The sequence below is a fragment of the Anabrus simplex genome, chromosome 8 (genome assembly GCF_040414725.1).
Source record: "Anabrus simplex isolate iqAnaSimp1 chromosome 8, ASM4041472v1, whole genome shotgun sequence".
Lineage (NCBI taxonomy): Eukaryota > Metazoa > Arthropoda > Insecta > Orthoptera > Tettigoniidae > Anabrus > Anabrus simplex.
Genome location: NC_090272.1, coordinates 228,325,955 through 228,353,724, shown reverse-complemented (window position 1 = coordinate 228,353,724; position 27,770 = coordinate 228,325,955). Strand labels below are relative to the sequence as shown.

Sequence of the window (27,770 nt, the reverse complement as noted above, 5' to 3'; positions counted from 1 at the left end):
GGACGCAATTTTGTATTGATATAAGGTGGGTCATTTGTACCCTCCTTTATTGTATGTTAGTCTCCTTTCAATACAGACCAAATATGAAATTTTTAATATTAAATAAGTTGTGTTGGTGACAGTTTCTGATATTTTTTCTTCATTTTATGGCCACAAAAACATAACAAATGTTATCTCCAAGTGTTCAGAGATACCTATAAAGTAAATTTCCATTCATTTTACAGTCTAATAAAGGAAACTATTATGCATTTTGTTACATGTCGGTTTGATATAAATACAGTGGAACCTCGATATCTCGAATCACCTCGGGAGATAAATTTTATTTCGAGTTATCAAAATTTGGAGATAAAGAGAATACCGTTTTTGAGCACGTATAGCATATAATTGAATCAGAGTATCTACGAGCTTTTACCGAATACATTATTTTTAACAGTACTTAAAAATATACAAAGAAACTCTATTTTATGGCATCACTTTAATTATAACACTTATTATAGTAACTTTTTAGAAGACAGGATACAATACATACAGCAGTGAAACAAGAAACATAGCTCCATTAATACCTTTGGGAAAAAAATTCCGTTAGTCTCTTCTGTTTGTTGCGGTTAACCTCGTTATCTCCAAGTGTTCAGAGATACCTATAAAGTAAATTTCCATTCATTTTACAGTCTAATAAAGGAAACTATTATGCATTTTGTTACATGTCGGTTTGATATAAATGAAAGGTCTCGTCTATACCACACAACTGAGTTTCGTAAATGGAGCTTGTCATTCGGGACTTCTGTGCTTGCTTTCGTACATGACTGGTAATTAATTGACACCTGGGAAACAGTGAGGCGTTGCTGATTTTCATCACTAGAAGTTCGAGTTTTTCAATTCCCGTCATATTAGTTCCCAGCTTCACTGTAACCCTTTCTTTACTTGTTAACTGTTCCTCACAAACCACAAATACCGTATTGCACTGTTACTGTTGCTCAAAATTTGAGTTACAGAGTATTTTGAAATTTTATGTGATATCAGAGTGCAAAAATATGTTCAAAAAATATATCAGTTTAAACAGTATATTGTTGTAGCTGTTGCCCTCATGCTCTGAAAATGAAACAGTTAAATGTTACTAAATAAAGTTAACATAGAATCTGTCTTTACATCCCTATTAAGTAACACAAACAGTACAGTAACTTGTTTTATTGTGATGCGCAGTGTGTCACCAAGTACTTTTCCATGGTTTCCATTGTGATATTTTTGCACTGATCCGATAAAATTCTCTTGTAGGCAGACTGTTGAACATCGCAGGAAGTGGATATTTTCAAAAATTAAACTAGCAGGATGAAATATCTTCCAGGAACCCTTCGTATGTGTAACAATAGAGAGCTGGAATATCCTAGATTTTGTTTCAAGACTGCATGGAGTTTGTTATAAACTCTGACCAAAGGCACGTGGCCTGCCCAGATTCTGAGAAATGATTAGTGCTGTTGTATGCTATATATCTACAAAAAAATGTTGACTTGAGAGAACTTGGAGAGTGGAGAATTTAGCTGCCAGTCTCGGGTCTCTCGAGTGAGAAGAATTTCCATCCTTATTCCTGTTTCTACACTGACCGAGCTCGATGGCTGCAGTCGCTTAAGTGCGGCCAGTATCCAGTATTCGGGAAATAGTGGGTTCGAACCCCACTGTCGGCAGTCCTGAAGATGGTTTTCCGTGGTTTTCCATTTTCACACCAGGCAAATGCTGGGGCTGTACCTTAATTAAGGCCACGGACGCTTCCTTTCCACTCAAATCGTCACCATAAGACCCATCTGTGTCGGTGCGTCATAAAGCAACTTGCAAAAAAAAAAAAAAAAAAAAAAACGTTTCTACACTGACCTGGTGTTGTGTTTATTGTATTCCAATTCTAAGTTCCTATCTTTCTATTCATGGCGTAATTCATCACATGCTTCTTCCTTACTTCATTTATAATATGAATGTAGTGTCTCTCTGCACAATCAGGTTTTTTCTATCATGATTTTGAGAGTTGATAGTGAACCCTGAATTTTTTACTGTTTTGTCTGTCTGCTTGTCCTTTCTGTTTAGATTGAATACGTGCAAAATTTGTTCACCCATTTTTCACTAAACTTGCCAAAAAATTAAAGCAAAAAAGGCATCCAGAATTTCCCTGCAGTTTGTTTTATATAAATTTGCTGAATAAGACTTTTTTTTTTAACCTTGAGAATACTGTCTCAGCTAGAGTGTTCACCGACTTCCCTCTTGGACCACCGATACCACACCCAAGTCCACAGTTTTCTTAGTAACAGTAGCAGTTGTGCTTGATACTTTGTTCTCTTCTTGTTGATTGGAATCCAAAATACCTTATTCTGGCACCATATATGGTTGTTTTGAGTCCTCTGGTGTAGTGCTGTACCATTTGGATGCGCAAGTACTTGAGTTTCTTTCCGATCATGCTGTTATATGCCGACTTTCAGTGATTTTTCTATGGGTCTACTGTTTCTCTACACTCCCACTCTCCTATTTACAAATATATTCAGTTTCTGTCAACAAAACAACACAAATTAATATGTTTCACCACAACTAAGAAGATATTGAATGCATTTTGCTATAATTTTTAGTGTTCATTTTTGTAAATAGCCACAAAATTAATTTCCATGCAATGATATTATTATTATTTCCTTTATAGAGTCGTGATGACAACACGGACTGTCACCATGACGGGCAGTGGCGATGCAACTGAAAATTTACGACAGTCTATGCAAGAAATCGTTGACAAGTTCATGTCGGATGAGAAGCAGCAACAACCATAGTGTTTAAAAGATGTTAATTCAACTGATTTTCATCCAGTGAAAGTACTTGTTTTCACTCATTGAGTTACAGCATTTCTAGTTAGTACTGCATTACTCTTGCATCAGGTGCTAACACTGTTCTCTGTTGTGCTTGTCACCATGTTTCCAACAGCTCACCTCTACTTCAAGTAACCTTTGTTTGGAAAAAATTGAGGGGCATATTAAATGAAAAAAATATGTAATAATTATTGCAGAGCTGGAAGTGAATTTCTTTGTTTTGACTTGGGCCTCACTATGATGTGTTTTAAAGGATGGAGATAGAAAAATTAGTCCTTTTTTTGTATTTTAGTTTTCAGTAAAGAAGTGAACCTATTTCTTTGTAAATATTGTCTTCTTCTAGTTTATAATATAAATAAATATAAATATATATATAATGTAAAATCTTCTATTTTGTGAGAAATAGTATCTCCTTGAGAGTGTATTGTACAACTTTAAAATAAAGAAAATACTAAGCTACAAGTTGTTCTAATCGGAAAAATTCTTCAAAGAAGACTTATGAATAACTTGGGTTATTTCAGCCTTTAAGAGATGTGTTAACTATTGCTTTTCAGATAATTTTGACTGGATTATAGTGAAAACAGTTCTAATAAAAAAGTAATAAGCCATTATTGAATATTATTAAGATTTAAGCAGAATAAGAGGATGTTCATACCAGAACTGAATGTGGACTATTCATGTTTGCCTTTAGCTGTAGTACAGCAATAAGTTGATGGAATCTTGCTAGTGTGTTAGTCATGTGTGAATACATTGAAGAGAATTAATCAGTGTTGCATTATCATAAATGTTTATTATTTCTGCTCGCATCTGACTGGTGGATTTTTCTCACTTAGCAGGTTTTCTGCCCTTAACACTGCCATTAGCTTTTACAAATGAACCTATTCCTCATTTATTAACATACATCAAACTGTATTTTATTCTGACAGAAAGCTGTAACCAAAATCCTGTAGTATGCAGCCCTAGACAGGGCAAAGATTTTCCGGCTCATTGCTTTTGGTGGGGCAGGACTGAATATCACATGCTTTATAAGATAATGAATCCTTTTGCTGTTGATATCTATTTTTGCAACTTTGTTTCTGAACCTATACCTGTGAAAGAGCTGAAACTCTAGCCTAGGTTTACCTGGAAATCAATCTGATCGACCTGTTCCCAAACTAGACTGGTGAAATTTGCGTGGTGAGTTATGTGATTAGAACAAAACATTCCAGTATCAAGGCATAACATTAAGGGCATTTTTTAGTTTTCAGTTAAGCGTCCATCAGTAGTAAACTGGGTAGACAAAAATCATGTGTATATTTATATGTAAAGCTTACTTTGCTAAAGCCACTGTGTGAACAGTGTTAGTCAAATTAAAAGGTGTTCCAAAGGAAAAATATATTCCTTGCTTTCTGGATAATATCAATGAGATTTAGTTCTCTAGCAACTGAAAGTAACTTTTGTAGGTCCAAATATAATGTCAAATAATCGCCCAACAACAATCACAAATACTGTGAAATAGAGCACTTTTTGAGGATAGTGACAGAAGCTGAATGACTAAAGTGATATTAATTTGTATGGTTTTACAAGCAGAGGGGGAAGGTAGGAGACACAGGGCTGTGTGTTGTATCATGCTTCTAAGTACAGCAGAAACTCAAACTGAATCAACTGGGACCAGAGCCAATCCAAGATAAGAAAATCCACGTTAACTGCAGAAGGTGGAGAAAATCAATAAAAGACAAACTACATACAGAAAGTTCCATTTGCATTGAACAAAACAAATTTGAAGCATACTTATAGATAACAGACACATTATAACACTCAATAAACACGTGCATCCAAGTCTACTGGAGTACCGCTTGCATACCAGTTAAAGCAGTAAGTCTGTCTGTAATTGAATGTATTTTTACATTCTAAAATGTTTATTTGTAAGTTTTAGCTTGCTTCCTGATTATTGAGCAAAGTTTCTTAACCTTCATATTTTTTATTTATTTCTTAAAATCTGTCCGGATTACCCGGAGATCAGAGTTTAAGGGGGGGCCAATTTAAACAAGGGTTTACTGTAATTATAAGAAGTCAGAATTAGTAATAATAGAAGATATTTTTCAATAATTACACATTTTCCCCAAAATCTTTGATAGAAAGCTATTATATTTATCAAGTGACATTGAAAGGGTTAAAGGTAAGAAAAGAAGACAATTTCCGAGTATTTGGTTCCTGCTATTGTCAGGTTAACAGCTAGTCGTGATCACCCAAAATGTTAAGGGCAGGTAATATATGGGTGATTTAGTGACCTATTACAAGATTTTTCCATTCCATTTTAAGAGAATTAGTAGTAGTGGTACTGTCATAGTCTTATCACTTTTACAAAAGAGGTCTGTTGAGTGAGAAATGGCATCATGTATAGCTTTACTAAAGAGCAGAGTTTGTTGTGCCAATACGTAGAACTGCTACTCGTTTGTCGTCAAACTTCTATTTTTCATGCAAAATATTTATGAGAATATATTAATACAAATTGATCAATGAGTGAAAACAATTATACTGGTCTGTCAATGAATGACTGGGTAGCCTAGGATGTGATAAAAGCATCATCTTGGCTGAAAATTGTGGATATGAATGAACTTTTCCATCCATGTTGCTTTAAGATTAATTTATTTTCATTCTAAAAACGCGAGTTGCTACTTGTAGGCTGACATTTCGTACAAAATTATTTGAGCCAAAAATATGTTTTTTTGTTTTCCATATTTTTATTACTGCTCATTCATATTTATTATATTTTTGAAGGATGTGGCAAGTTTGGGTACATTTCATTTTTGTGCGAAGCATTGCCACTGATCAGTTTCCTATGCAGTTTTTCTTATATTGTAGACTTGTAATATTAACAAATACAGAACACTCTTTCCTGTAATAACATTAATTTTTGACATTGCCATTATCCAACAATAAGCAAAAGTGCCAGTTCGAAAGGTACAGTATTATAGCCTCATAGTATACAAGATTTATTTTAAGTATGTTCATAATGAACAATATGGCATTTGTTTAATTTAATTTCTGTATCTGATAATAGACACTCACGGTATCGGTATGCCAGACTGCAAAATCGTCCACTGATTATTATTCCATTTATCTCCAGCATTTTTCATAATTAGGCACAGTGATAAAATATACATCCTAGGCTACTTATAAATAAATATACAGACTTTGTGCATTTTCTTTTGTATGACTAAATGGTGTTGAAATACAGGTTAACAATTCATTCTGTTATAATGGGCTACTCTGTAAGTGATGTCAAGCTCATATGAGGTTTCAGAAAGAAAATTGAAAGAAAAACTATATCCACTGCTTGACCAAATCAGTCAAGTTTGTACAAGAATTCACCTTCACGTCCATAAGACTGTCAAGTTTGACTCTGAACAGATAGCTTACTGCCAGACAAATATTCCATAGCTTTAGAGGGTCCATTTTAATAGATATTCCATTGTTTCTTCTTCTGTTCATAAAAAGCCTTATCGTTAGTGCCTACATCAGATACTTTCCCCAGCTGTTTGTTTGAAGCTTTCTGCTCTTTGTGTTGTTCACAGCTCCTAAATTTCCAGATAGAATCTGTATACTAAATATAATGGTAGCTGTCTACTTGATGAAATGGAATCATCCTTGTGCATGAATAGCATTATTTATATAAATATACATATTAAGAAAAGAACTTGTTATATATTAAATATATAGCTTCTGAGAGGACTTTCGTATTTAAATGTAAAGGATAGTAAGTGTATTTTGTTTCAGTTTGAATAATTTGAAACCATTTCTAAGAAAAATTCTGGTGTAAAGTTGTCTTAGAAAAAAGTTCTTGATTTGGTGAATTTAACAAAACCTTATAAAACTAAAGAACTTATTTTTATTTAAGTGTTCTTTGCTTTACTTAATTTATGTTTCACATTATCTAGCATTATTCATAGCTTGAAGCATCTAGCACAGAAGAGAGTACACATTTAATTTCTTGATGAAATATTTTTTGTATTAATATTACTCTTATTGTGTATGAATCTTTTTTTGATGTGGTGAACAGTCACAGCATTCCTGTTTGTATACTGCAATAAAAAACACAGTCATATGTTACACTTTGTTCTACAATATTTTTTAAATAAAATGATCTTGGAGAAATAATTTGCATATTTCACCTCTGATAGCTATAAAATAAAACATGTTGCTGCCACATAACAAATTATATTAAACACTTTCTTCTTGATATGTGTAATTTCCTCTCTTCCTGGTTCATGTTAGAATGTCAAAGAAATGCTGGTTGGATGAGCTTTAATTCTGCCTTGTCATTTTTGCTAGCGGGTTTCAACGACAGTGAGATAGAAAAGGGTTTACTGAGACCTTATTTATGGTTCGTCCTCAGCAGTTTTGCCTGGGAAACTATGAAAGAACACCTTACAATTTGATAATTGTGATCTTTTCTATTTAAAATGGCAAAACAGCCCATTCTTAGACCTTGGTTTGCTAAGATGATTGCTCCCCAGACAGGTAGCCTGTAAATTGGGGTACCCTGTGGTCAGTATGAAGACAGTCTCGACCTTGTTTAGCTTTTGTGACCGAGTCTGCTGCCTCATATCAACATGTCCTCTGGTCATCTCAGGAGGCCACGTGAACTCGTTCCAGCCCTCAGTCCAGAATTAAAATCCTTGGACTGGCTGGAAAACGATCCTGGGGCCTCCGGGCTAGAAGCCCCACCCCTACACCATGAGGCTGGCTGTTTAACCCTTGCGGTCGTACTGGTCAGAGAAATTTCTGCAGCCAGGACGTTTATGTTTTGGGATAAACAAGAAAGTTCATAAAATTATATGGTTTTATGGATTATCATTTCCATCTAATGCAAATTGATATGCACTAAAAATATTCATTTTTGTTTCTAACAACCTACATACTTTCCAAACTGGGTACCTTTCCAGTTAATATACAATGCATAAGGTTTACATCTAGCAATTGCGCCGCACTCTCATTGTCAAAAATAAATAGCGAAAATATAATCAATAGACTCTGCATCAACTGGTAGGTTTGGTTCTTCTTTATAGGTTCGGAATTATTACAGAATGTGTATTCTTTAAATTTCCTGTCATCAGACCTTACTTCTTTCTACCCGTCAATGTATGGTAAACTTTCTGCGCTTTTATATCTGCTGACACTTTCATCACTCAATCGTTCTTTTATACCTTTTATTTCATTTGCAAAATTGCTATCATTTTTGCTGGTTTCTTCTAACACTTCATTTATCTGTTCTTCAACTAAAATATTCTACCCAGAAGGGCCATCTGCAACCTGGTGTGATGCCATGTGGTCATGTGCACATTCTTGCTCTCTTTGCATATTTTCTAGTAGTTGCAAATATTGCGTGGAGATGTCAGCAGAAGCTACTCCGTGGCTCTGTGCACACATCTGTTGGGGCCGCTGCAATATAAAATTGATAAGCGACCACACAGAATGGAAAATGTGAAATGTCAACTATATCAACATATGTCCATAGAAGGTTAAGATTTATTTTTATCATTCTTTAACCCTCATTTATGTCATCAAGAGAAGTCTTTAACAGTGTGCAAGATGGCAAAATATACATATTGCTGGAAACTGATTTTATTTTTAATGTTCTGAATTCTCCACAATGCTCATGAATGAAAATAATGTGAAAATTGTGCTTCACACAGATTACCTGAAAGGCAAAATATCTGCTGGATGGAATGGTACCAAGAAATGTATCAAAGATTGTATACTGGGGAGTCTTTGTATGTGTGTGACATTTTTATGGCAGATTAAACTTCGATCAATCAGCCTGATCTTGACAACTTGCGCTAGCTTCCATTTTGGTCTTCCCTAAATACCTGTGAAAGGCATGCTGGAAAGAGGATGAGCATCTCTTTGCGTTCAAAATGTCATTATCTGACAGCCATTTTTTCTAGAAAATGGAAGTATGTGTGTATCTGAACAGAATTTAATTTACTCTGGATGAAACTGTAGTTGAGCAGAAGGCCTAAATTCTCAACTTTGTTATTAGCAGTCCTATCAATAAATACTACATAACAAATGTTATATAGTTCCATTTTAATGAGTTTCAACTCAACAGCCGGAAGTCAGACGGTGGTGCCAAATTGCTACGAATACAAACAGCTGATTTACGCTACACAATACGAATGGAAATGTACATACTGAAATATAAGTCCATAATCAATTATTCTTTGTAGCAACATGCATAATTCACATAAGACGAACAATAATACACAACACATTTAGGATAATGCTACAAGGTAAAAATATGTCAATGCTCGAACAGATGAAACGTGAGAAAATAAAATTAAATTTCTACTCACCATGTAGAAGAGCAAATACTTATAAAGTTTTTCAGGGGTTCCTTCTATTCAATACAAAACCCCTGAAACCCCTGAAAAACTTTATATGTATTTGTGATCTCAGTTCAATACGGATAACATAAAAGATGAAATTTCTTATGTTAAATGTAGAAGAGCTCGCATTGCTGTTAGATTCAGTTTCCCCTAAGGAAGGAAATAATCCTACAAAAGGAACACACCATTCATTTCTGAATCGCTATTGGCATTGTCATCGTCTGATAAGGTTTCACTCTCGCTTGACCGTAATGAGATAATAAAGTCTTCAACATAATCGTCTGCAAGACTTTCTTTCTCCCAAGCTTTAATCATCTCGAATTTCGTATGTCTCACAACGTTGCTCCAGTCCTCCGCACTTATACGGCCTATGGCTTCGAAAATACGTCTTTCAAATTCCGAAACTGTTGTTATTCTCAGCTACGTAATCCTTCACTTGGGCCCAAATCAGTTCTATGGCGTTAAAATGGCAATGGTATGGTCGAAGGCAAAATACTTTATGCCCATGCCTCTTGGCCATTTCATTCACCATATAAACTGGGCACTGGGGCTTGTTTTGTTTCACAAGATGCATGAGATCCCCTTTCCTCATGTCATCACGAACTGAAATATTGTGCTCCTTCAACCACTTAATCAGCTCGTTCTTTCTAGCCGCCATTGTTGGTGCTTTGTCAAGAATGACGGAGTGGTAGGAGGCATTGTCCATGATTATAATGCTCTTTTCAAGCAAGTTGCTCAGCAGGCTTTCCGCAAACCATTTCTAGAATATGCCACTATTCATTTCTTCGTGGTAATCTCCGGTTTTCTTAGATCGTAACACATACAAGCAATTTGGCACAAAACCTTGCGAAGTACCCCTTCCCAACAGGTACTGGCCTAGTGCCTTCCACTGAATCACCTGTCCAGCCTTTGCTCTGGGAATGAGAAGCATTAACCTAAGTTTCGTCCAACCATACAATAGAATCAAAATTCTCGTCAATAATTCTCTCTCAGAAATCTACACTGCCACATCATGATATCGCTTCTCTCCATCAGCACTCTTCGCCTGTTAAACTTCATGTACCTAAAACCCAGATTTTTAACTACTTTTCTAAGAGAAGATTTGCTCCCACTAAAAAGTTCGCTGCTTTCAAGAGAATGACAATTTCTCAAGAGTAGGATATTCTTTTCTATGGTAATAGGCATAAATATGCTGAAGAATCGCATCTTGTTGAAAAGAGTCTAATTCTGTTACCGATTTAGGCTTCTTCCTATTCTTCCCTGGAGTTTCAAGTTTGGACGGCCCGCTGACTGGTCCTCGGCAGAGTACTTCTCCTTCCCTATGCTTAGAACTGTGTTCCTGTTGATTTGGGTCGCATCAGCTGTTCTCTGAACTGCTTTCGCAACAGGCAAGAGAGGCGCGCCATTATCTTTCTCCTTCTCGAAATACTCCCTAACACTGCAAACAATTTCTCAGGCTTGGCTCTTTAGTGGAGGACCGTGTCCGAAGGGCTTTCTTCTCTTGGGAGCTTCATCCTTAGACATAGGCATCGACATGACAGAATATCAAATTCACACATGGGCGTAAAATTAAGCTACTATATAACTACCGAACGAAATATTAAACTAAGCTACTATATAAACTAGATCACCTGTTACACACTAATCACTACAATATAACACGCTATGCTATTAAAAATACTAAACAATACATTTATAAACTCTACACTACGAAATATAAACAAACAGCAACCTAGCACAAAGACCACGAAAAGAACTGAGCACAATACAACACACAGCTGATAGCATGTGGTTACAGTAAACAACAGATCGTCATCACTGTTAACCGGAACTGGAGTCTAACGCGCTCTGTCGTAGCGATCGGCTGCCTATGATTGGCTGTTGATTAATTCACTTATGCTCCGCCAAAAGACAGCGCTCAAACGTCAAGTCGAAACTCATAATAACTGAACTATAGAGAATACAATTTCTGATCATTTGTCATACAGTTTTACCATATCGGCTATGATGACAGAGATATTCATGAATTTAGCCTTTTGTTGCTTAATCCACATCTACACTGAGCATCTCCCACATGGAAAAAGTTGTTCAGTCATGTTAACTTGGCAATTGTGGTGGTTTTTGTGCTTTTTATCATGATTGTCTTAAAGGTGAAAAACCTCGTGATCATCAGCCCATATCAGCCAGGAAAATTGTGAAGATGGCTATCGAAATTAGAAAAAAATTGTGAAGGAGCTATCACATGAAGAATAAGACAAGGGAGTCTTGAAAGGAGGAAGGACTCCCTTTACATTGGATGCTCTAATATTATCACAGTCTAAAGGAAACTAAATGTGAAGGCCTACAATACCGAAAGCTTATACTGATCAACAATAACATTACATTGACTATTGCTTGTTGTGATGTGTTTTGTCTCTTCCACTGCCACTCAACTCCAATAGATGGCATTACTGCTGCGCGAGTTAAGGAAGTTACCTACTTGAATCTGCCTGAATAATAGTGGGAAGTAGTTGAGAAGTTAGATAACTATTTTAGCATGCAATTCTCTTGGTTAAAACATGCTCTGATAGCTACTGGTACATGAAACACTTATTATAGCAAATGCCACAGGAGTAGAGAATCTTCTGGTAACTACTGACAACAGTGAGTCGGGAGTACATGCTGGTGTATGTGACATTTAGAAATCCTGAATGGCATAGAGGGTTTTATTAGAACCCCAGGTATGTTTTGACTCAGATTTCAAATAACTAGGGGAAAAAGGTTTATTGATTTACAAATCAAAATCAACCATATAATTACTACATATAGCATAGTTAACAAAAAAGTTCATAGAAGCAGAGAAACCTCCTGGTATGGAAAAAAAATCTCAAATTGACGTTTAATTGAAGGAATGAATGAATGAATGAATGAATGAATGAATGAATGAATGGATCGCACAAGTCCTTAGTGTGTTTTGGATTTACAGTCTGAAGGGGGTGGTGATTGATGTTTTAAGCAGCCACCCATCAACAATGGGCAATTCAGCTCATAAATATATATTACAATAACATTTATTATTTTATGAGTTTTCATAAAACTTTTAGATCTGCTGTAATGTTAGATCAAGATCATAAATTATCAATATTAATAAATACAGTAATTAACCAGTTACTGATCTGCATTTAGGGCAGTTGCCCAGGTGGCAGATTCAATATCTGTTATTTTCTTAGCCTTTTCTTAAATCAGTACAAAGCAATTGGAAATTTATTGAACATCTCCCTTGGTAAGTTATTTCAATCCCTAACTCCCCTTCCTATAAATGAATATCTGCCCCAGTTTGTCCTCTTGAATTCCAATCTTAATACTGTTATCCTTCCTCCTTTTAAAGAAACCACTCAAACTTATTCGTCTACTACACCATTTCTCCACAGACAGCTTGGAATATACCACTTAAATACAAAGTATGTTAGGGACCTAACATGAGAATTATAACGTGTAACATACCATTTAGTCGAGCAGCTCGTCTCCTTTCTCCCAAGTCTTCCCAGCCCAAACTTTGTAACATTTTTGTAACGCTACTCTTTTGTCTGAAATCGCCCAGAACAAATCTAACTGCCATTCTTTGGACAATTTCCAGTTCTTGAATCAAGTAATCCTGGTGAGTGTCCCATACGCTGGAACCATACTCTAGTTGGGGTCTTAACGACTTATATGCCCTCTCTTTACAACCTTACTACAACCCCTAAACACCCTCATAACCATGTGCACAGATCTGTACCCTTTATTTACAATCATATTTATGTGATCACCCCAATGAAGATCATTCCTTATATTAACACCTAGGTACTTACAATGATTCCCATTAGGAACTTTCACCCCATTAATGCAGTAATTAAAACTGAGAGGACTTTTCCTATTTGTGAAACTCACAACCTGACTTTTACCCCGTTTATCATTATACCATTGCCTGCTGTCCATCTCACAACATTATCGAGGTCATTTTGCAGTTGCTCACAATCTTGTGACTTATTTATTACTCTATACAGAATAACATCATCTGCAAAAAAGCCTTATCTCTGATTCCACTTCTTTACTCATATCATTTATATTTATAAGAAAACAAAGGTCCCATAATGATGCCTTGAGGAATTTCCCTCTTAATTAAACAGGGTCAGATAAAGCTCTAATTCCCTGAGTTCTGTTTTCTAGAAATACAGCCACCAATTCAGTCACTCTTTTGTCTAGTCCAGTTGCACTCACTTTTACCAATAGTCTCCCATGATCCACTCTATCGAATGCTTTGGACAGGTCAATCACGATACAGTCCATTTGACCTCTTGAATCCCAAATATCTGCTATATCTTGCTCGAATCCTACAAGTTGAGCTTCAGTGGAATAACCTTTCCTAAACCCAAAGTGCCTTCTATTGAACCAGTTATTAATTTTGCAAATATGTGTGATATAATCAGAAAGAATGCTTTCTGAAAGCTTAAATGCAATGCAAGTGAAACTTAGTGGCCTGTAATTTTCAGCTTTATGTCTATCACCCTTTCCTTTATACACAGGGGCTACTATAGCAACTCTCCATTCTTCGGTATACTTCTTTATGCAAACAATAATCAAATAAGTACATCAAATATGATACTACGAGGGTGAGTCAATAAATATGTCGCAAACATGCGTGTGCCTTATATCATTTGAAATTACGAGCACAAGTTACTGACTATGATAAGATTGGTACTGGTGGTGATTATTGCTTTAAGGGGAAGTACAACTAGGCAACCATCCCCTATACAACACTAATCAGAGAAGAAAAATGGAAGGGGTCTGACACTTCGAAAGTCCCTCTATCACAGAGCCGGAAGAAAAGTAATTACAAAGGCCTACAATATAGCTCATAATATTGATCAAAAATAACATTACATTGACCATTCTTTGTTGCGAGGTGCTTTGTGTCTTCTGCTACCTCTCATCTCCGAGTATAACCTCCTAGTTGAGTATTAGCGGGGGAGTTAGATAACTCTTCTGTAGCATGACATTCTTCTGGTTCATAAATTTGCTGACAACTAATGGTAGGTACGTAACAATGTTTCATTATAGTATTCCAGCTATTCGGTCCCTACGCTGAGGCACTGATTTTAATGAGCAGTGTGCACACTTAACGAAATAATGGGAGAGGAGTGTTGACGGCTGTCTGTTGCCTGGTAATTCAAAATCTGGAACTTTGTACTGTTAGATCGGCAGTGTAGTACTGTTCATTAAAAATGAGAAAATGTGCAGTTTTTCATTTGATCGAGTATGTATATTGATAGCATTGCTTTTAATCACGACCTTTCCACTGACGTCATTGTCATGACCTTTGTTGGCTTCAGTTGAGAATTAAATTTTAGGCCTTCCCTTAAACTACCATTTCACTTTCCACACCGATTTTCATTAAATTTTCTTTAGCCGTTTTCTCGCGATGCGCGTACATACATAAATACAAACAGAAATTACGGAAAATTAAAAAGGGCATTTCTTGGTTATGTGGACATGACCGATACAGAAATACCATTATTTTTACATTCTGAGCAATGTACAGACAAAACTCTTATTTTATATAATATCGCAAACTATAGATTTTTCGCCAGAGATCTCGCAATGATGTTTCGCGTTAAAACAAGTGGATCGCTATTGCATATCAATCCAGGTCTATATACGACACAACTAAGACGTCCGACTCATTGGCTGAATTATCAGCGTCCAGGCCTTCGGTTATGAGGGTCCTGGATTCGAAATATAAGGAAGTGTTTATTCTCTCCAGAGCAAAAAAAAAAAAAAAAAGAGTGATTTGATGGTTTTCAAAAAGAGCCGATTTCTTTCTGATAACAGATAGGAAGATGTGATTAGAACAAAATTTAGTAAAGACAACAACTTTTGAATACAAAATTTCTTCAAGAAGGTTCATTCCTTTGCACCAGAGTGCATGATCATAGTTTTTTTGTAGAGACATCTGGTAGAGAACGTCCACACTTCTGGATCAATGACAAACAAAAATACATCAAAATTCACACAGAGCCATCTTCTGAGAAACTGTTGAGTTAATACAGTTTTTTAAAGTTCAGGCTTTGTCCTGTAGAGGAGTTTCAATTGGCGTAATATTTGAACTAGCGGCTTGGAGGTGTACCGCCCGGTACACTCAAAATACCCGTCTTTGGGCCGCACATGACCCCTGCACCTACAGAAGGTAAGAGTTTGGTGTGCGATCTCGGTAAATCGAATAGTGGGTCATTCTTCTCGGTACGATGTACACAGACCGGTACAAGGATATTTTCATGCAATTTGTCCAGCAACTAGACGATATTGACTTAACTCGTTTTTTTTTTTTCACACGTCAACTGAGTCTCTCGATCTGCCAGAGAAAATCAAGCATGGCAGTTTTATTATAATGGCAGACGCTCACTCTCCACCTGCCTTTTTACATCCTCAGAAAGACTGTCTTTGTGGTTTTCCCAACTGAAGTCAACAAATGTCATGACAATGACTTGTTCAAGGACAAAGTAAGAATTTGTGGTCGCCTAGATCACCGGACTTAACGACACCAAATTATTTCCTGTGGGGTTATCTCAAGGATAAAGTGTATCGAAATCAATCACGAACAATTTAAGATTTTAAAGACCAACATCATGACAGATCAATGGAATACACGAGGACATGTTGCAGATGTATGGAACGACGGATAATGCTGTGGATACAGGAAGATGGAAGTCATTTGCAACATCTGCTGTGATAGTAAATAAATCTCCCACTGTTTCTTCAATCTATCTGCTACCAAACAGAAATGGGGTAGTTTTGGAAACCAATCGGTTTATATAAATCACGTCGTATCACTGCACACTAGTCGTAAATACTGAACTGTTTTGATCTAGCCTCTTCATTCCAATCAGTGTAATTGATACACCACATTCCGTTTTAAACTGCAGCATCAAATGACTGAATTTACGCGCGTAAATATCATAATGACTATTACCATTGAGTTGCCTGCCTGGTGGCCAGGTCCTTCTGGTCTGACACCGTGATTAGCTTGTTCGAGTCCCGTTGCTGGAGTCACCCTGAGAACGTTGGCTGTCAGTGTAGGAGAGGTGATGGTATGCATTTTCTAACTGCGTACCAAAGCCTACATTTACTTCCAAACCTCCCCGCAGTGTTCACATGGAGTGAGAGCATATGACACTGTTGACTGTGATTCTCTTTAACATGATTTACCCTTCATCATTTAATGGATGAAATGATGTAGAATTAAATTCAACTCCGTCGGATGGCGACGTTAAGCCATGAGTAGACCCTTTGGTGCTATTGGGCTGGAGTAGGCTATGTACCAACACCGGGTTTAATAACTACGAGCCGGGCTGAATAATAATGTTATTTGCTTTACGTCCCACTAACTACTCTTTTACGGTTTTCGGAGACGCCGAGCTGCCGGAATTTTGTCCCGCAGGAGTTCTTTTACGTGCCAGTAAATCTACCGACACGAGGCTGACGTATCTGAGCACCTTCAAATACCACCGGACTGAGCCAGGTTCGAACCTGCCAAGTTGGGGTCAGAAGGCCAGCGCCTTAACCGTCTGAGCCACTCAGCCCGGCTCTGCTCAAATACGTCAGCCTCGTGTCGGTAGATTTTCTGGCACGTAAAAGAACTCCTGCGGGACTAAATTCTGGCACCTCGGCATCTCCGTAAACCGCAAAAGAGTAGTTAGTGGGACGTTATTATTATTATTATTATTATTATTATTATTATTATTATTATTATTATTATTATTATTATTATTATTATTATTATTATTATTATTATAACTACGAACAAAATGAGCCAAATCAAGTGTTCACATTTTAAACATAATTATATTTTTTATGTCCATGGTCACATCTACAATATCACAGGAACTTTATAACATCATCAACCATAAGTTTTTATATAATATTTTAAAACTGTTTAATATTGTGCATACGTGCTCAATTATTTGTGACAGACCCTAAGGAAGTCATTTAAAATTCAAAGTATTTTTATGACAGACTACTCAACTCATGTAACCATTTTAAGTGGCAAATTTTATGTAAAATGTGTGTTCATTCTGAAACCTTTCTGATTTATGTATTTGTTTGAACTGATGATAATTCCAAGAGAAGCGAAACTAGTCTTCATTTATTAAAGGTACGCATTATATAGCCTAAAGTGTTGAATGGTGGAATCCCTCGACTGATTCCTTTCATATAAATCTGTGTCATGTATTTCTTAAGGAAGTCCTGTAATTCTTCAAGGATATAGGAGTGTGGGCCATCATTTCCCTTGTTTTGTGGTGATTAAAATTATCTAATTTTTTCGTCATACATTTCGGCGATTAATTTATGTTCTGCCTTAGTCACCAACGTAGTATGGCTTATCCTCTCTGTCACCGGGCCTTCTGTCCCACTAGATTCTATGGGCAAGTCATGTCACGGGATTGCTTGAGTGGGTTCAGCACCTCGTTCTTCTTTGTTCCCGGCCTTTCTATTAACTTTTCATTTCTCTCTTTCTTAGCTGTCTGATATGAGCTTCGGCTCCTACCTTTTCTGGATCCTTCTGATCCTTATATTGTGTGCTGCTAACCTCTGAATAAAGGACAGCGAGTGTTAAGTGGTCTATAAGCTGATCAGCTTTAAATAAAAAAGTACCTGGATGTGAACTCTTGGCCCGTGAGGCCATTGTAAAACAAAGTTGAATGTCCGATATTCTTTTCAAGCATAACATTTACTATAGGAAGTATTAGCTTCTTATCCTCTGACTAAACCAAAGATGTCTTTAAAACTGGCAAGTCTTGTATTACATGTTATAATTCTCATATTTTGATCCGTACTGAAATGTACAATAAAGTCTGTTCCGGGATATCTGTGGAACAGCAGAGGTGAAAGAAGGTGCCGGGATGAATGGGTCTAACTACAGAGTCAAAGTTAATTTAAAATGTTAACAAAGGTTATATTTCCCAGAAAACAATAGAAATTTGATAGCTTTTCACTTTAGAGAAATTACAAAGACATAGCAATCTAAAAACAAAACTTAGAAGGATCCAAGAATTTTAACTCTCTTGGGCTACAAGCCCCTAGTTTTACAATTTCGAGCTCCTAGCTCAACGCCCAAATTGTTCAAGGGCAAAAATCCCCTAATAACATGGAGCACTTGCTCCCACTTTACAATGTCAAACCTCCCAGAGGTATTCCTACAATACTAGAAAAGAGCTGACACGCTCTCAGTTTTTCAAGCCTATTCAAGGCAATATTAGACTTTACAATTACTTGCCATCAAGGCACAACTTACACAAATGAAACGGGGGTATCTCGTACCCAACCTACTGGGCCTTAGCAGGAAAAGAACAGGTTAAGTAAATGGCCCGAAACACTAAGTTGAATGGAGGCGTGTACTTGCACTCCTAAATATGCATTTTTAAAACCTAAAAGGCACTAGGCCGATGAAACAGGGGTTATTCCAAAACTATGGAGGTGACTCGTATAAGAATAATTTAAGACATTACAGAAAGGAAGAAAACCAGTTACAAAGCGTGGTCACCTCAAACCAATATGAAGGGGAGCTCGAGAGGGTAAATCACTCTCTATCCCCGAATTACAGTTGCAGATTTTATGTAGCTTTTACCTAAGCCGGCAGAAAATTTTTTTTTAGACAAGTAGGTTACATGGTAAAAGTTTCGGAACTTTCCCGCGGGTTAAACTGCTAAGCTAGCAAGAAATAAAGATGTTAAACGGCCATTACCTTGCTGAAGAACTGCTGCCTGATAAAAGAGGCACCACCCGCCTCCTGCTTCACATACACACACTCAGTTAGATGTTGATCAAATGGCCAAGAGACGTGAAAATCCGCAGTTTATAAACACTCGGGGAAAGTTCGAGACCTTTCATGAATAATAAAGCCACACCCTCTGAATTTTATTGGTAGATGAAAAAGTTACACACAAAATCGAAGAAGAAGCCTGTGATAGGCTGAAAATTAATTACAGAAATTAGGGATTGGCTGAATTCAAAACTGGCGGAAAGAAAAGGTCAATATTGCCAACCCAAAAATGAATGAACATAATTTAGTAAAGAACAAACTTATGAATACAAAATTTCTTCAAATAAAGTTCCTTCACTTCGCACCAGGCTGCATGATCATAGCTTTTTTTTTTTTTTTTTTTTTTTTTTTTGTAGTGACCTCCATGAGAGAATGTTCAAATTTCTTGATGAACGGAAAACAAAAAAACAAGTTGAAATACACACAGTACTGGAAACTTCACCATCACAAAATTAAGGTAGTGACATCTTCTGAGTAAAAGTTTAAGTAGATCTAATTCCAAGTTCTGTGTTTCTCCTGTAGAGGAGTTCTAATTGGAGCAAGATTTAAATGTGCGGTGTAGAGGTGTACCGCTCGGTACAAAGTCAAAGAAATATTAATGTTTATTTATTCCACCTATTCAAATGGGAGCTCTTCTCCCCTGCTAATGGTTAAGTTCTAAAGCTTATTGTTATCTGTTGTTAAATCTTGCTATTGTTGTTGCCTTGGAAAAAAAATAGAAACAAAACAAAAAGGAAAAGTAAATAATTTTGGGATACATTGAAAATTTAAAGTTTTGATGTGGTTTTTGTTCAGTCGCCTAAATCCTATCGCTTCTTCCCCTCCCCTGCTCTTGTTGGAATAATAATAATAATAATAATATAATTTTATGTCCCACTAACCAAAGTTCACGCTTTTCAGAGACGCGAAGTGCCGGAATTTCGTCCCGCAGGAGTTTTTACGTGCCAGCAAATCTACGGACATGAGGCTGACGTATTTGAGCACCTTCAAATACCACCGAACTGAGCCAGTATCGAAACCGCCAAGTTGCGGTCAGAAGGCCGGTGCCTCAACCGTCTGAGCCACTCAGCCCGACACATTGAATTTCGCCCTCTCCACCTCATTGCCAAGCTCATCACTAGAGCCCGGATTTCCATGCACTATCAAATCTCAAAATATGCATGCATTCATGCACTATCAAATGACGGAACATGCACAATAAACTAGAAAATATGCACTAACAAAATTCAGTTCCATACTGTCATATTTTCATTTCCTTTTGAAACACTGTACAACAACAAATTTATCCGCATTTTCTTCATTTAACTTCATTCTTTTATCTGACAGAACATTCCTGAAAACAGAAAATGATCTTCCTACGCCAGAAGAAGTGGCACGTTCATACTTAAACGAAGACATTTAGGACGAAGTATATCTGAAGTTATCTCTTTTAAGAAAATAACTTAGAAATTCCTTTCCCTCAATCCATTTAGACACGAGGTCTCTAACAGGAGCCATGACACCAACACTTCACAGCACAGTCCAACACTAAATTACAATTTGAAGCGTGTTAGCGTGCTGCTAATTTTGGCCTTGGACGTATGACCAGTGGGAGTTCGGGGAAGGAAATTCCAGGAAAATAAAAGAGGATTCAGTGTAAAACCAAGGTTTGTAAGCTGCTATCTCAGTAACGTGGTGTCACCAAAGTGTGATTCAAGTTTTGATTTCTTCGTCTATCAAAAAAAAAATTAGTAGTGCAAAATTTAGGGTTAATTTTTTACCGGGACACCTTATTTCTAAGGATTAGAGCGTTCGACGCGGTGATCTTCCCGCTTATGTCTGTGTTTACTCAAGCAACAGATAAGAAAGTGCTTGGCTAACTGGATTATCGGACCTCTATGCATTTAACTTTGGTTGTCAAGTAGTATGCCAGGAATACATTTTCTTTCTCCCGCAATGATAGACAAATAACGTGGACGTACGGTCCCAAATTCTGCAAACCAAAGTTCAAAAACGGGACTATCATGCAAGTTAACATAATATATGTGTCAAAGTCATAAGAAAAGTCATATAATCCATCATAAATGTCTAATTATTCGCTAAATCCAAAATTTTCAAAATATGCATTATGCTTGAATTTTCTCCCAAAAAGGCCAAAACATGCAGACATGCACGGAAAAAGTACGGTTATTTAGAATTGATTAGTCATAAAACGAATATTTGCAAAGTTTCACAAGTGTAAGCAGCTTATTTAGGAACATGCATTTGCATGGAAATCCGGGCTCTACTCATCACACATCCACACGCGCAGGTCGCTCATGGCCATCAACTAGAAAGAACTGCACCAGGCCTAAGCGAAGGCCACATGACATCACTATTAAGTTTACGGAGCCTTAACTGAAAATTCTCTTTAGTTTCATTGCAATCAAATAAAAAATTGTCCATGTTAGTTTTTTGGTTTAGCCCTTTCGCTCCCGACACATATTCTATAATAGGGTGATTAATTGCCACTGCCTAAGTGATTATGATCTAATAATGCCGAAAAAGGCTTTTTCGAATTTACAAACACCACTAGGCGTATTTTTGACCCCTCACAATTGTGAGGATCAGTGATAAACCGTAACCCTCACGATTGTATCGGATTCACTGTTGTAGTAAGGTAGAGTATGGCTGAGATCTGGCATTTGTCATTCTAAAATGTGTTTTATCTACGAAATACAATTGTTGCTGTGATATCCTTAATTGAAGTAAATGTGTATTACCTTTTAACCAGAAATACAACAATTGTACGTAATAACATAAATATTGACTACAGCACGCTAAATGTCACTTTAGGATCTGTTTTTATGACAGAAGTTCTACAGTGCATTAATGTCTCTACTCCTACTGTGTGGAACAAATGGAAATAATTATTGTCTTTATTTAAGCAAAGGTAACCATTGAATTTCGTGCATTGTGTGCGAGATCTCCGTTGGCAGTCGTGAAGTCTGCAACCTGGTGGAGCCTTAAAATTATCCACAATCTGATAGGCCTTATGTTCCAAACCAAGTCGTTTGTCTTGTCTGGACATACCTGCAGGTCTTTTTTTGTGGGTGAGACATTCTCCATTCCATTCTCCTCATTCAAACAATCATTCCTTTTATCTTTTGGGTCCACCTAGAAGGTACCTACTCCGCAATGGTCAACCGGAAAACTAGCAGGTCCATCATCTCTCTTGGTGCCTTGCCATTCAACTTGCAGTCCACACGATACTCATTCCAGCTATTTACAATAGCCAAGTCGAACATGTGTAAAATTAATTTTACAGTCCATTTCTTAGATTTAATCCATCACACGAATTCAGATTCTGAACTAGAACCATCTGCACAAGGTTCTGGTTTCAATGCTGTCTGGTCATCACTGTCATGAAAGTCCTCAATATCTGATGTACCTTATCTAATACATCTTAAATAGCCTCTGGATCGTCTAGGACGTTTCCTAGTGGCCGTATTTTATCGGAAAAGTTATAGAGACGTTGGATTATATTTTTCTTAAAATTAGGCATAGCCTAGATAGTAGACTACCAACTGTAAAACACATATATGTGAAAATATACTCCCGCTAAGTAAATATATGCTTCAGCATTGTAATTAGTATCAGAAACAACGTAACTACTGCCACTTTAATAGCGATAAATGCATGTCTGACGAACTTAACCTCAAACCCGGGTAGATACAGGTATTATAGGTACACTCGCTGGCTGAACGGTCAGCGTACTGGCCTTCGGTTCAGAGGGTCCCGGGTTCGATTCCCGACCGGATCGGGGATTTTAACCTTAATTGGTTCATTCCAATGGCACGGGGGCTGGGTGTATGTGTTGTCTTCAATCATTATTTCATCCTCATCACGACGCGCAGGTCGCCTACGGGAGTCAAATAGAAAGACCTGCACCTGGCGAGCCGAACCCGTCCTGGGATATTCCGGCACTAAAAGCCATACGACATTTCATTTACTCCGAACACCCACAAACGTGAATGAATAATTCACATGTGAATTGAATACCCCAAATACTTTTAGATTGGAAATAAACGTAAACAATTTAATTCTATAGAATATTAAGTTAATAATTTATTGCTATATTACAGTTAAATGCACAAACTGACTAAAATAGAAATATAATTAAATTACCTCTTTGTGCCCTCTTGTTACACAGCAAGCATTGAAACTCCTTGTTTTCAAGTTTAATGCTGAGTTATACCGCCAGACTGCAGAGCTTTCGCATTATCCAGAATCCTTACTTTCATGTGAGAGATTGAACGAAGTCAACAACAATAATTCATATCTAGGCAATGTTAAATCTACACTCGCAATCGTGAGTGCAGGGAGCAAAAGGGTTATCTACTTTCAGGTTAGGACCCCCTCGCAAAATTAAAAATAATCTTATTTGCTTTACATACCACTAACTGTTTTCGAGGACGCCGTGGTGCCGGAATTTAGTCCCCCAGGAGTTCTTTTACGTGCCAGTAAATCTACCGACACGAGGCTGACGTATTTGAGCACCTTCAAATACCACCAGACTGAACCAAGATCGAACCTGCCAAGTTGGGGTCAGAAGGCCAGCGTCTCAGCCGTGTGAGCCACTCAGACCGGCCTCGCAAAAGTAAGGTTGACATTGTTACCCCCAGAGTATCGTCCACATCCCCATGTGAACATGGAGAGTGAACGCCACTAACTATCCCTACAAACTCCGGTACCAGACACAATTACCAGCAATGCCAATTGTTGTAGTCTTGGCTCCTTGTCAGTTTACCAGGTGACTCATACTAACACCCACCTCCTGACAGATATTGGCGAGGTCGCTGTTCCCTCTGTGTGGGTAGCACGTGACCAAGATTCACTTATAATACGTGTTTTCTCTGGAGGTGTCGAGACGTTCCATATACCCATTTCACTGAACTCTAAGACCTCATTTAAGGAGTATTGTTGCAAATCGTGTTATGCCCACAGAACAGAATTTTACACACACACACAAACCTGATGCTGGCACCGCGGTGTAGGGGTGGCGTGCCTGCCTCTTACCTGGATACCCTGGGTTCGATTTCCGGTCAGATCAGGGATTTTTACCTGTATCTGAGAACTGGTTCAAGGTCCACTCAGCTTACGAGATTACAACTGAAGAGCTATCTGGCGGTGATATAGCGGCCCCGGTCTAGAAAACCAAGAAAAATGGCCGATAGGATTCGTCGTGCTGACCACACAACACCTCGTAATCTGCAGGCCTTCGGGCTGAGCAGCGGTCGCTTGGTAAGTCAAGGCCCTTTGCGGCTGATTGCGAGGAACAATGTAACTAATCTCTAAACACTCGAACGGAAATGTAACTAGGCCTACCTTAGGCGTGCGTCAAGAATCCGCTGAAAATGAAATCACTTCAAAATTGGTTTTCATTAAAACTGGAAAAATGTTCTGGACATAACACTGTTTGTTCCACACAATATGGTAATCGTGTTGTAACAATAATGAGCCATGTCATTTGTCAAATTCTTATGTAATTAAAAAGAAACCACTTATTATATACAATTCATAATGCAGGTTTATAAGGTTGTTCAAGTGCAAAATCACTGTAACAGCAGTAACACTCTTTCCTTTGACAAACTTCATATTTTGTTTATGCCTCTGTCTGGCTCGAAGCAGTGGCTCAAATGTAGTCATATCACAATTTCTATGAAATAAAAAGATATACCAATACTAGAAAGAACAGTGTGAACATCGCGTTTCCATTTGAGTGCTTGATATGTCTTGGGTTGAAATAATGTGTCTAACAATGCACTTCAGTATTATAGGCATTGCATTTATCGTAAAACAAATTGTCATGGTTTCTGCGCTTCATACGTACTTTGCCTCTGATTTTATGTGCCATTCGTTCTTTTCTTTCTTCTGTCTGTTTACGGCTCCCTTTAAAATGCTCCCCTACAGTAATGTCGTGCTCCATCTTGAGGCTAAAATGCAAGTAAGGCTGCCTTGTTCGAGATTGGTGCCTAATCTGCATAATAGCCAACATAACACAACAACGACTTCCGTTGTATTCAACGGGACAAAATATATCTGCGGACTTAACATGATTTGCGCCGAACACCTTGGTGGGCAAAATACGGTTTACAACGACAGCTAGTTATTGAGCTTAATTTTCACGAGGACTAAATGTGGTTTGACCCAATATGATTTAACTGCATGAAAGAGCACGTAAGAAACTATATGAAACCGTGTCGAACTCAATTTTGTCGAGAGGTGGACATAATACGGTTTGCAACGATAGTCCTCATTTATTTCATGTAATTTGAAGTGTATAGCAAAGAAAGCGTTCACAGAGATACTAAACATATTGACCAACAGGAATATGAATCTAGGGCAATGCACGCGAAATGTCACAGAAAAAAGATAGGATTAAAAAAAGAGAAGTAATATATTAGAAAAACAAAATGGTTGGAGATATTCATTTCTGTACAATATCAGCTTCGTTCTGTTCAAAAGTCTTCATCATATTAATCATAGAATGTATTACATTTTTCTGACACATTTTTCTGCTTTACGTCGCACCGACACAGATAGGTCTTATGACGACGATGGGATAGGAAAGGGAAGGAAGCACCGTGGCCATAATCAAGATACAACCGCTGCATTTGTCTTGTGTGAAAATGGGAAACCCCGGAGAACCATCTTCACGGCTGCCGACAGCGGGGTTCGAACGCGCTATCTACCGAATGCAAGCTCACAGCTGAGAGACCCTAACTCCACGGCCAACTCAGTCGGTCGTTCCAACAAGAGGGTTCGTTATTTAAGTGTGGGAGGTGATCCAGGCTAGGTGGTACACAAACAAAAAACATCTGGAAGCTTGGCGTGGTCAGGAGGAAGTGTTGTCGTTTAACTACGAAGTTACACTGGACGACGGGTACTTTCTGAAGAAACACATTGCCCAACTGATACGGAAATTCTTTCATCTGGAAGTCTCCGATCTGATTGAGATTTGGTACAGCGACTTCGGTAGAAATATTTTATTCAGTCATACTAAAATTAGATGACCAGTCATACATTTAGCAGCTGTTTCGGAGTGCCAAAGTTTGCTCATTTGAGCATTTTTTCTTCCCTTTCAAAATCGTCCTCCACTTGGAGGCTGCCAAAAACAAAGAATACACGAACAGTTTAATTCAAAAATAAAAAAGTAAATTATGTCTCAGTCTGGCGAGTATAAGTGATGTCTGAGTATCAAAAGAGAACCCCTGAGCGCTTTTAGCCCCCAGTCGATGAACTCCTTGGTATTGATGTTAAAGGTCTTCATCAGTTCTATCGTCTTCTTAGGGATTGTTCCTCTTGCATCGATCATGAGACCCCTCACTTCTATGTCGTCCAGTTCGTATTTATTCTTATAATACGGCACTGTAGGCAGGTAGATAGACTTCTTTTCTTGGTCCACTTCGTTTGGTTGGTCGGAGTGTGTTTCGAATCTTACTGTGGGGTCTAATATATAACCTTTCTTCCCTTTAATTGCGATCATATCAATCCTTCTCGTGCTGCCATTTACTCCAGTCCCATGGACTTCCTCATGTACTTGAAATCCTTTCTCACGGAGCGTCTGTGCTATGGATGACCTGATGTTGTGATGTCTAGTGTTTCGAAGAGCTTCACCGAAGGCACAGAAACCCAAGACGTGAGGTAATGTTTCGGTCTCACTACATCTTCTGCAGCCGTTACCATCAAGGGACCTTCCTGGTACAGCTCTTACAGGTGCAACGTTACATGCCATTTTCAGCGCATCTCTCCACTCCGTGCTAGAAAGGCCATAATGGTTTCTAACCTAGCGGTTTGCGGGAAGGAACTCCTTGTACAGACACACTCCCTGACTTCTACTTCTCAACTGGCACCATTTTTCAAATTCAGATTCTCGTAATGTATTTCTGAGTTTCTTGGTGTCATACTCACCGTGCCTGTTCTTCATATCCTCAGTTTTACCATTTACGTTTAACTCAGTTAAACATCTGTTAATTTCTTCATCTTGGTTTCTAGTGGCTTCGATATATTGGTTCTCCTTCCGTTTCAGAATGTTGCAGCTGTTTATATTCTGAACCAAGGCTTCCCAGCTTGCTCTAAAAACGCCTAACCCTTTGTACCGTTTATCTGAGTAAATCATAGAATCCGGAGTGTCAGTAGGAAGGGATAAGATCTCCTTTAGTGCACTATTATCAAGTTTATCAGCGTCTTCCAAAAATCGCCGTGGTATTTTACCTGCAGGAATGCAGAGGAACTGGTAAGTCAACGTAGGACAGACTGAAGAATTTAGAATTGAAAATTTCTGATCCGGATGAAACCAGGGACAGGATGATAACGAGGCGAGTTTCTGCTGAAGGAGTGTCATTGATTTCTTGGAATCAAATAACATAGTATCTGCATAATTTACCCCTAAGTATTCGTCATATTCATTCCTCGAAATACATTTAATCTCCATACTTTCTTCGACTGTAATGAGCCCTTCGTTTATTTCTCCTCTACTGATATTGATAACTTTAGATTTTTGAGGGTTCACGAAACCTTTGTAAAGCTAGTTTCGTCAGTTCTATTGCAGAGTTTCGGGTTTTTTCCCCTACAATAACCGTATCATCTGTGAAGCCTAGTATTGTTAAAGGTCGCAGTCCGTTGGCAAGAGAATAACTATGCGTGTCACATAGTTCTTTTTCACCATTTTCTCGAAAAATGTGGCAGGAGGGAGCTGCGGGAAGTAAT

At 37.7% G+C, this 27,770-nt stretch overlaps 1 protein-coding gene across 7 annotated transcripts in view; it reads left to right on the top strand.

The window, feature by feature from the left end:
• The window catches only part of LOC136879031 (ankyrin-3), a 682,638-nt gene extending 675,667 nt beyond the window's left edge, over nt 1–6,971 (top strand). For all 7 annotated transcript variants that reach the window (XM_067152757.2, XM_067152756.2, XM_067152753.2 and 4 more), the window contains one exon: nt 2,672–6,971. In XM_067152757.2, the coding sequence (XP_067008858.2) occupies nt 2,672–2,795 (124 nt within the window). In that variant the 3' untranslated portion in view covers nt 2,796–6,971. The remainder of the gene's footprint in view (nt 1–2,671) is intronic.
• Nucleotides 6,972–27,770: the final 20,799 nt, after the last annotated feature.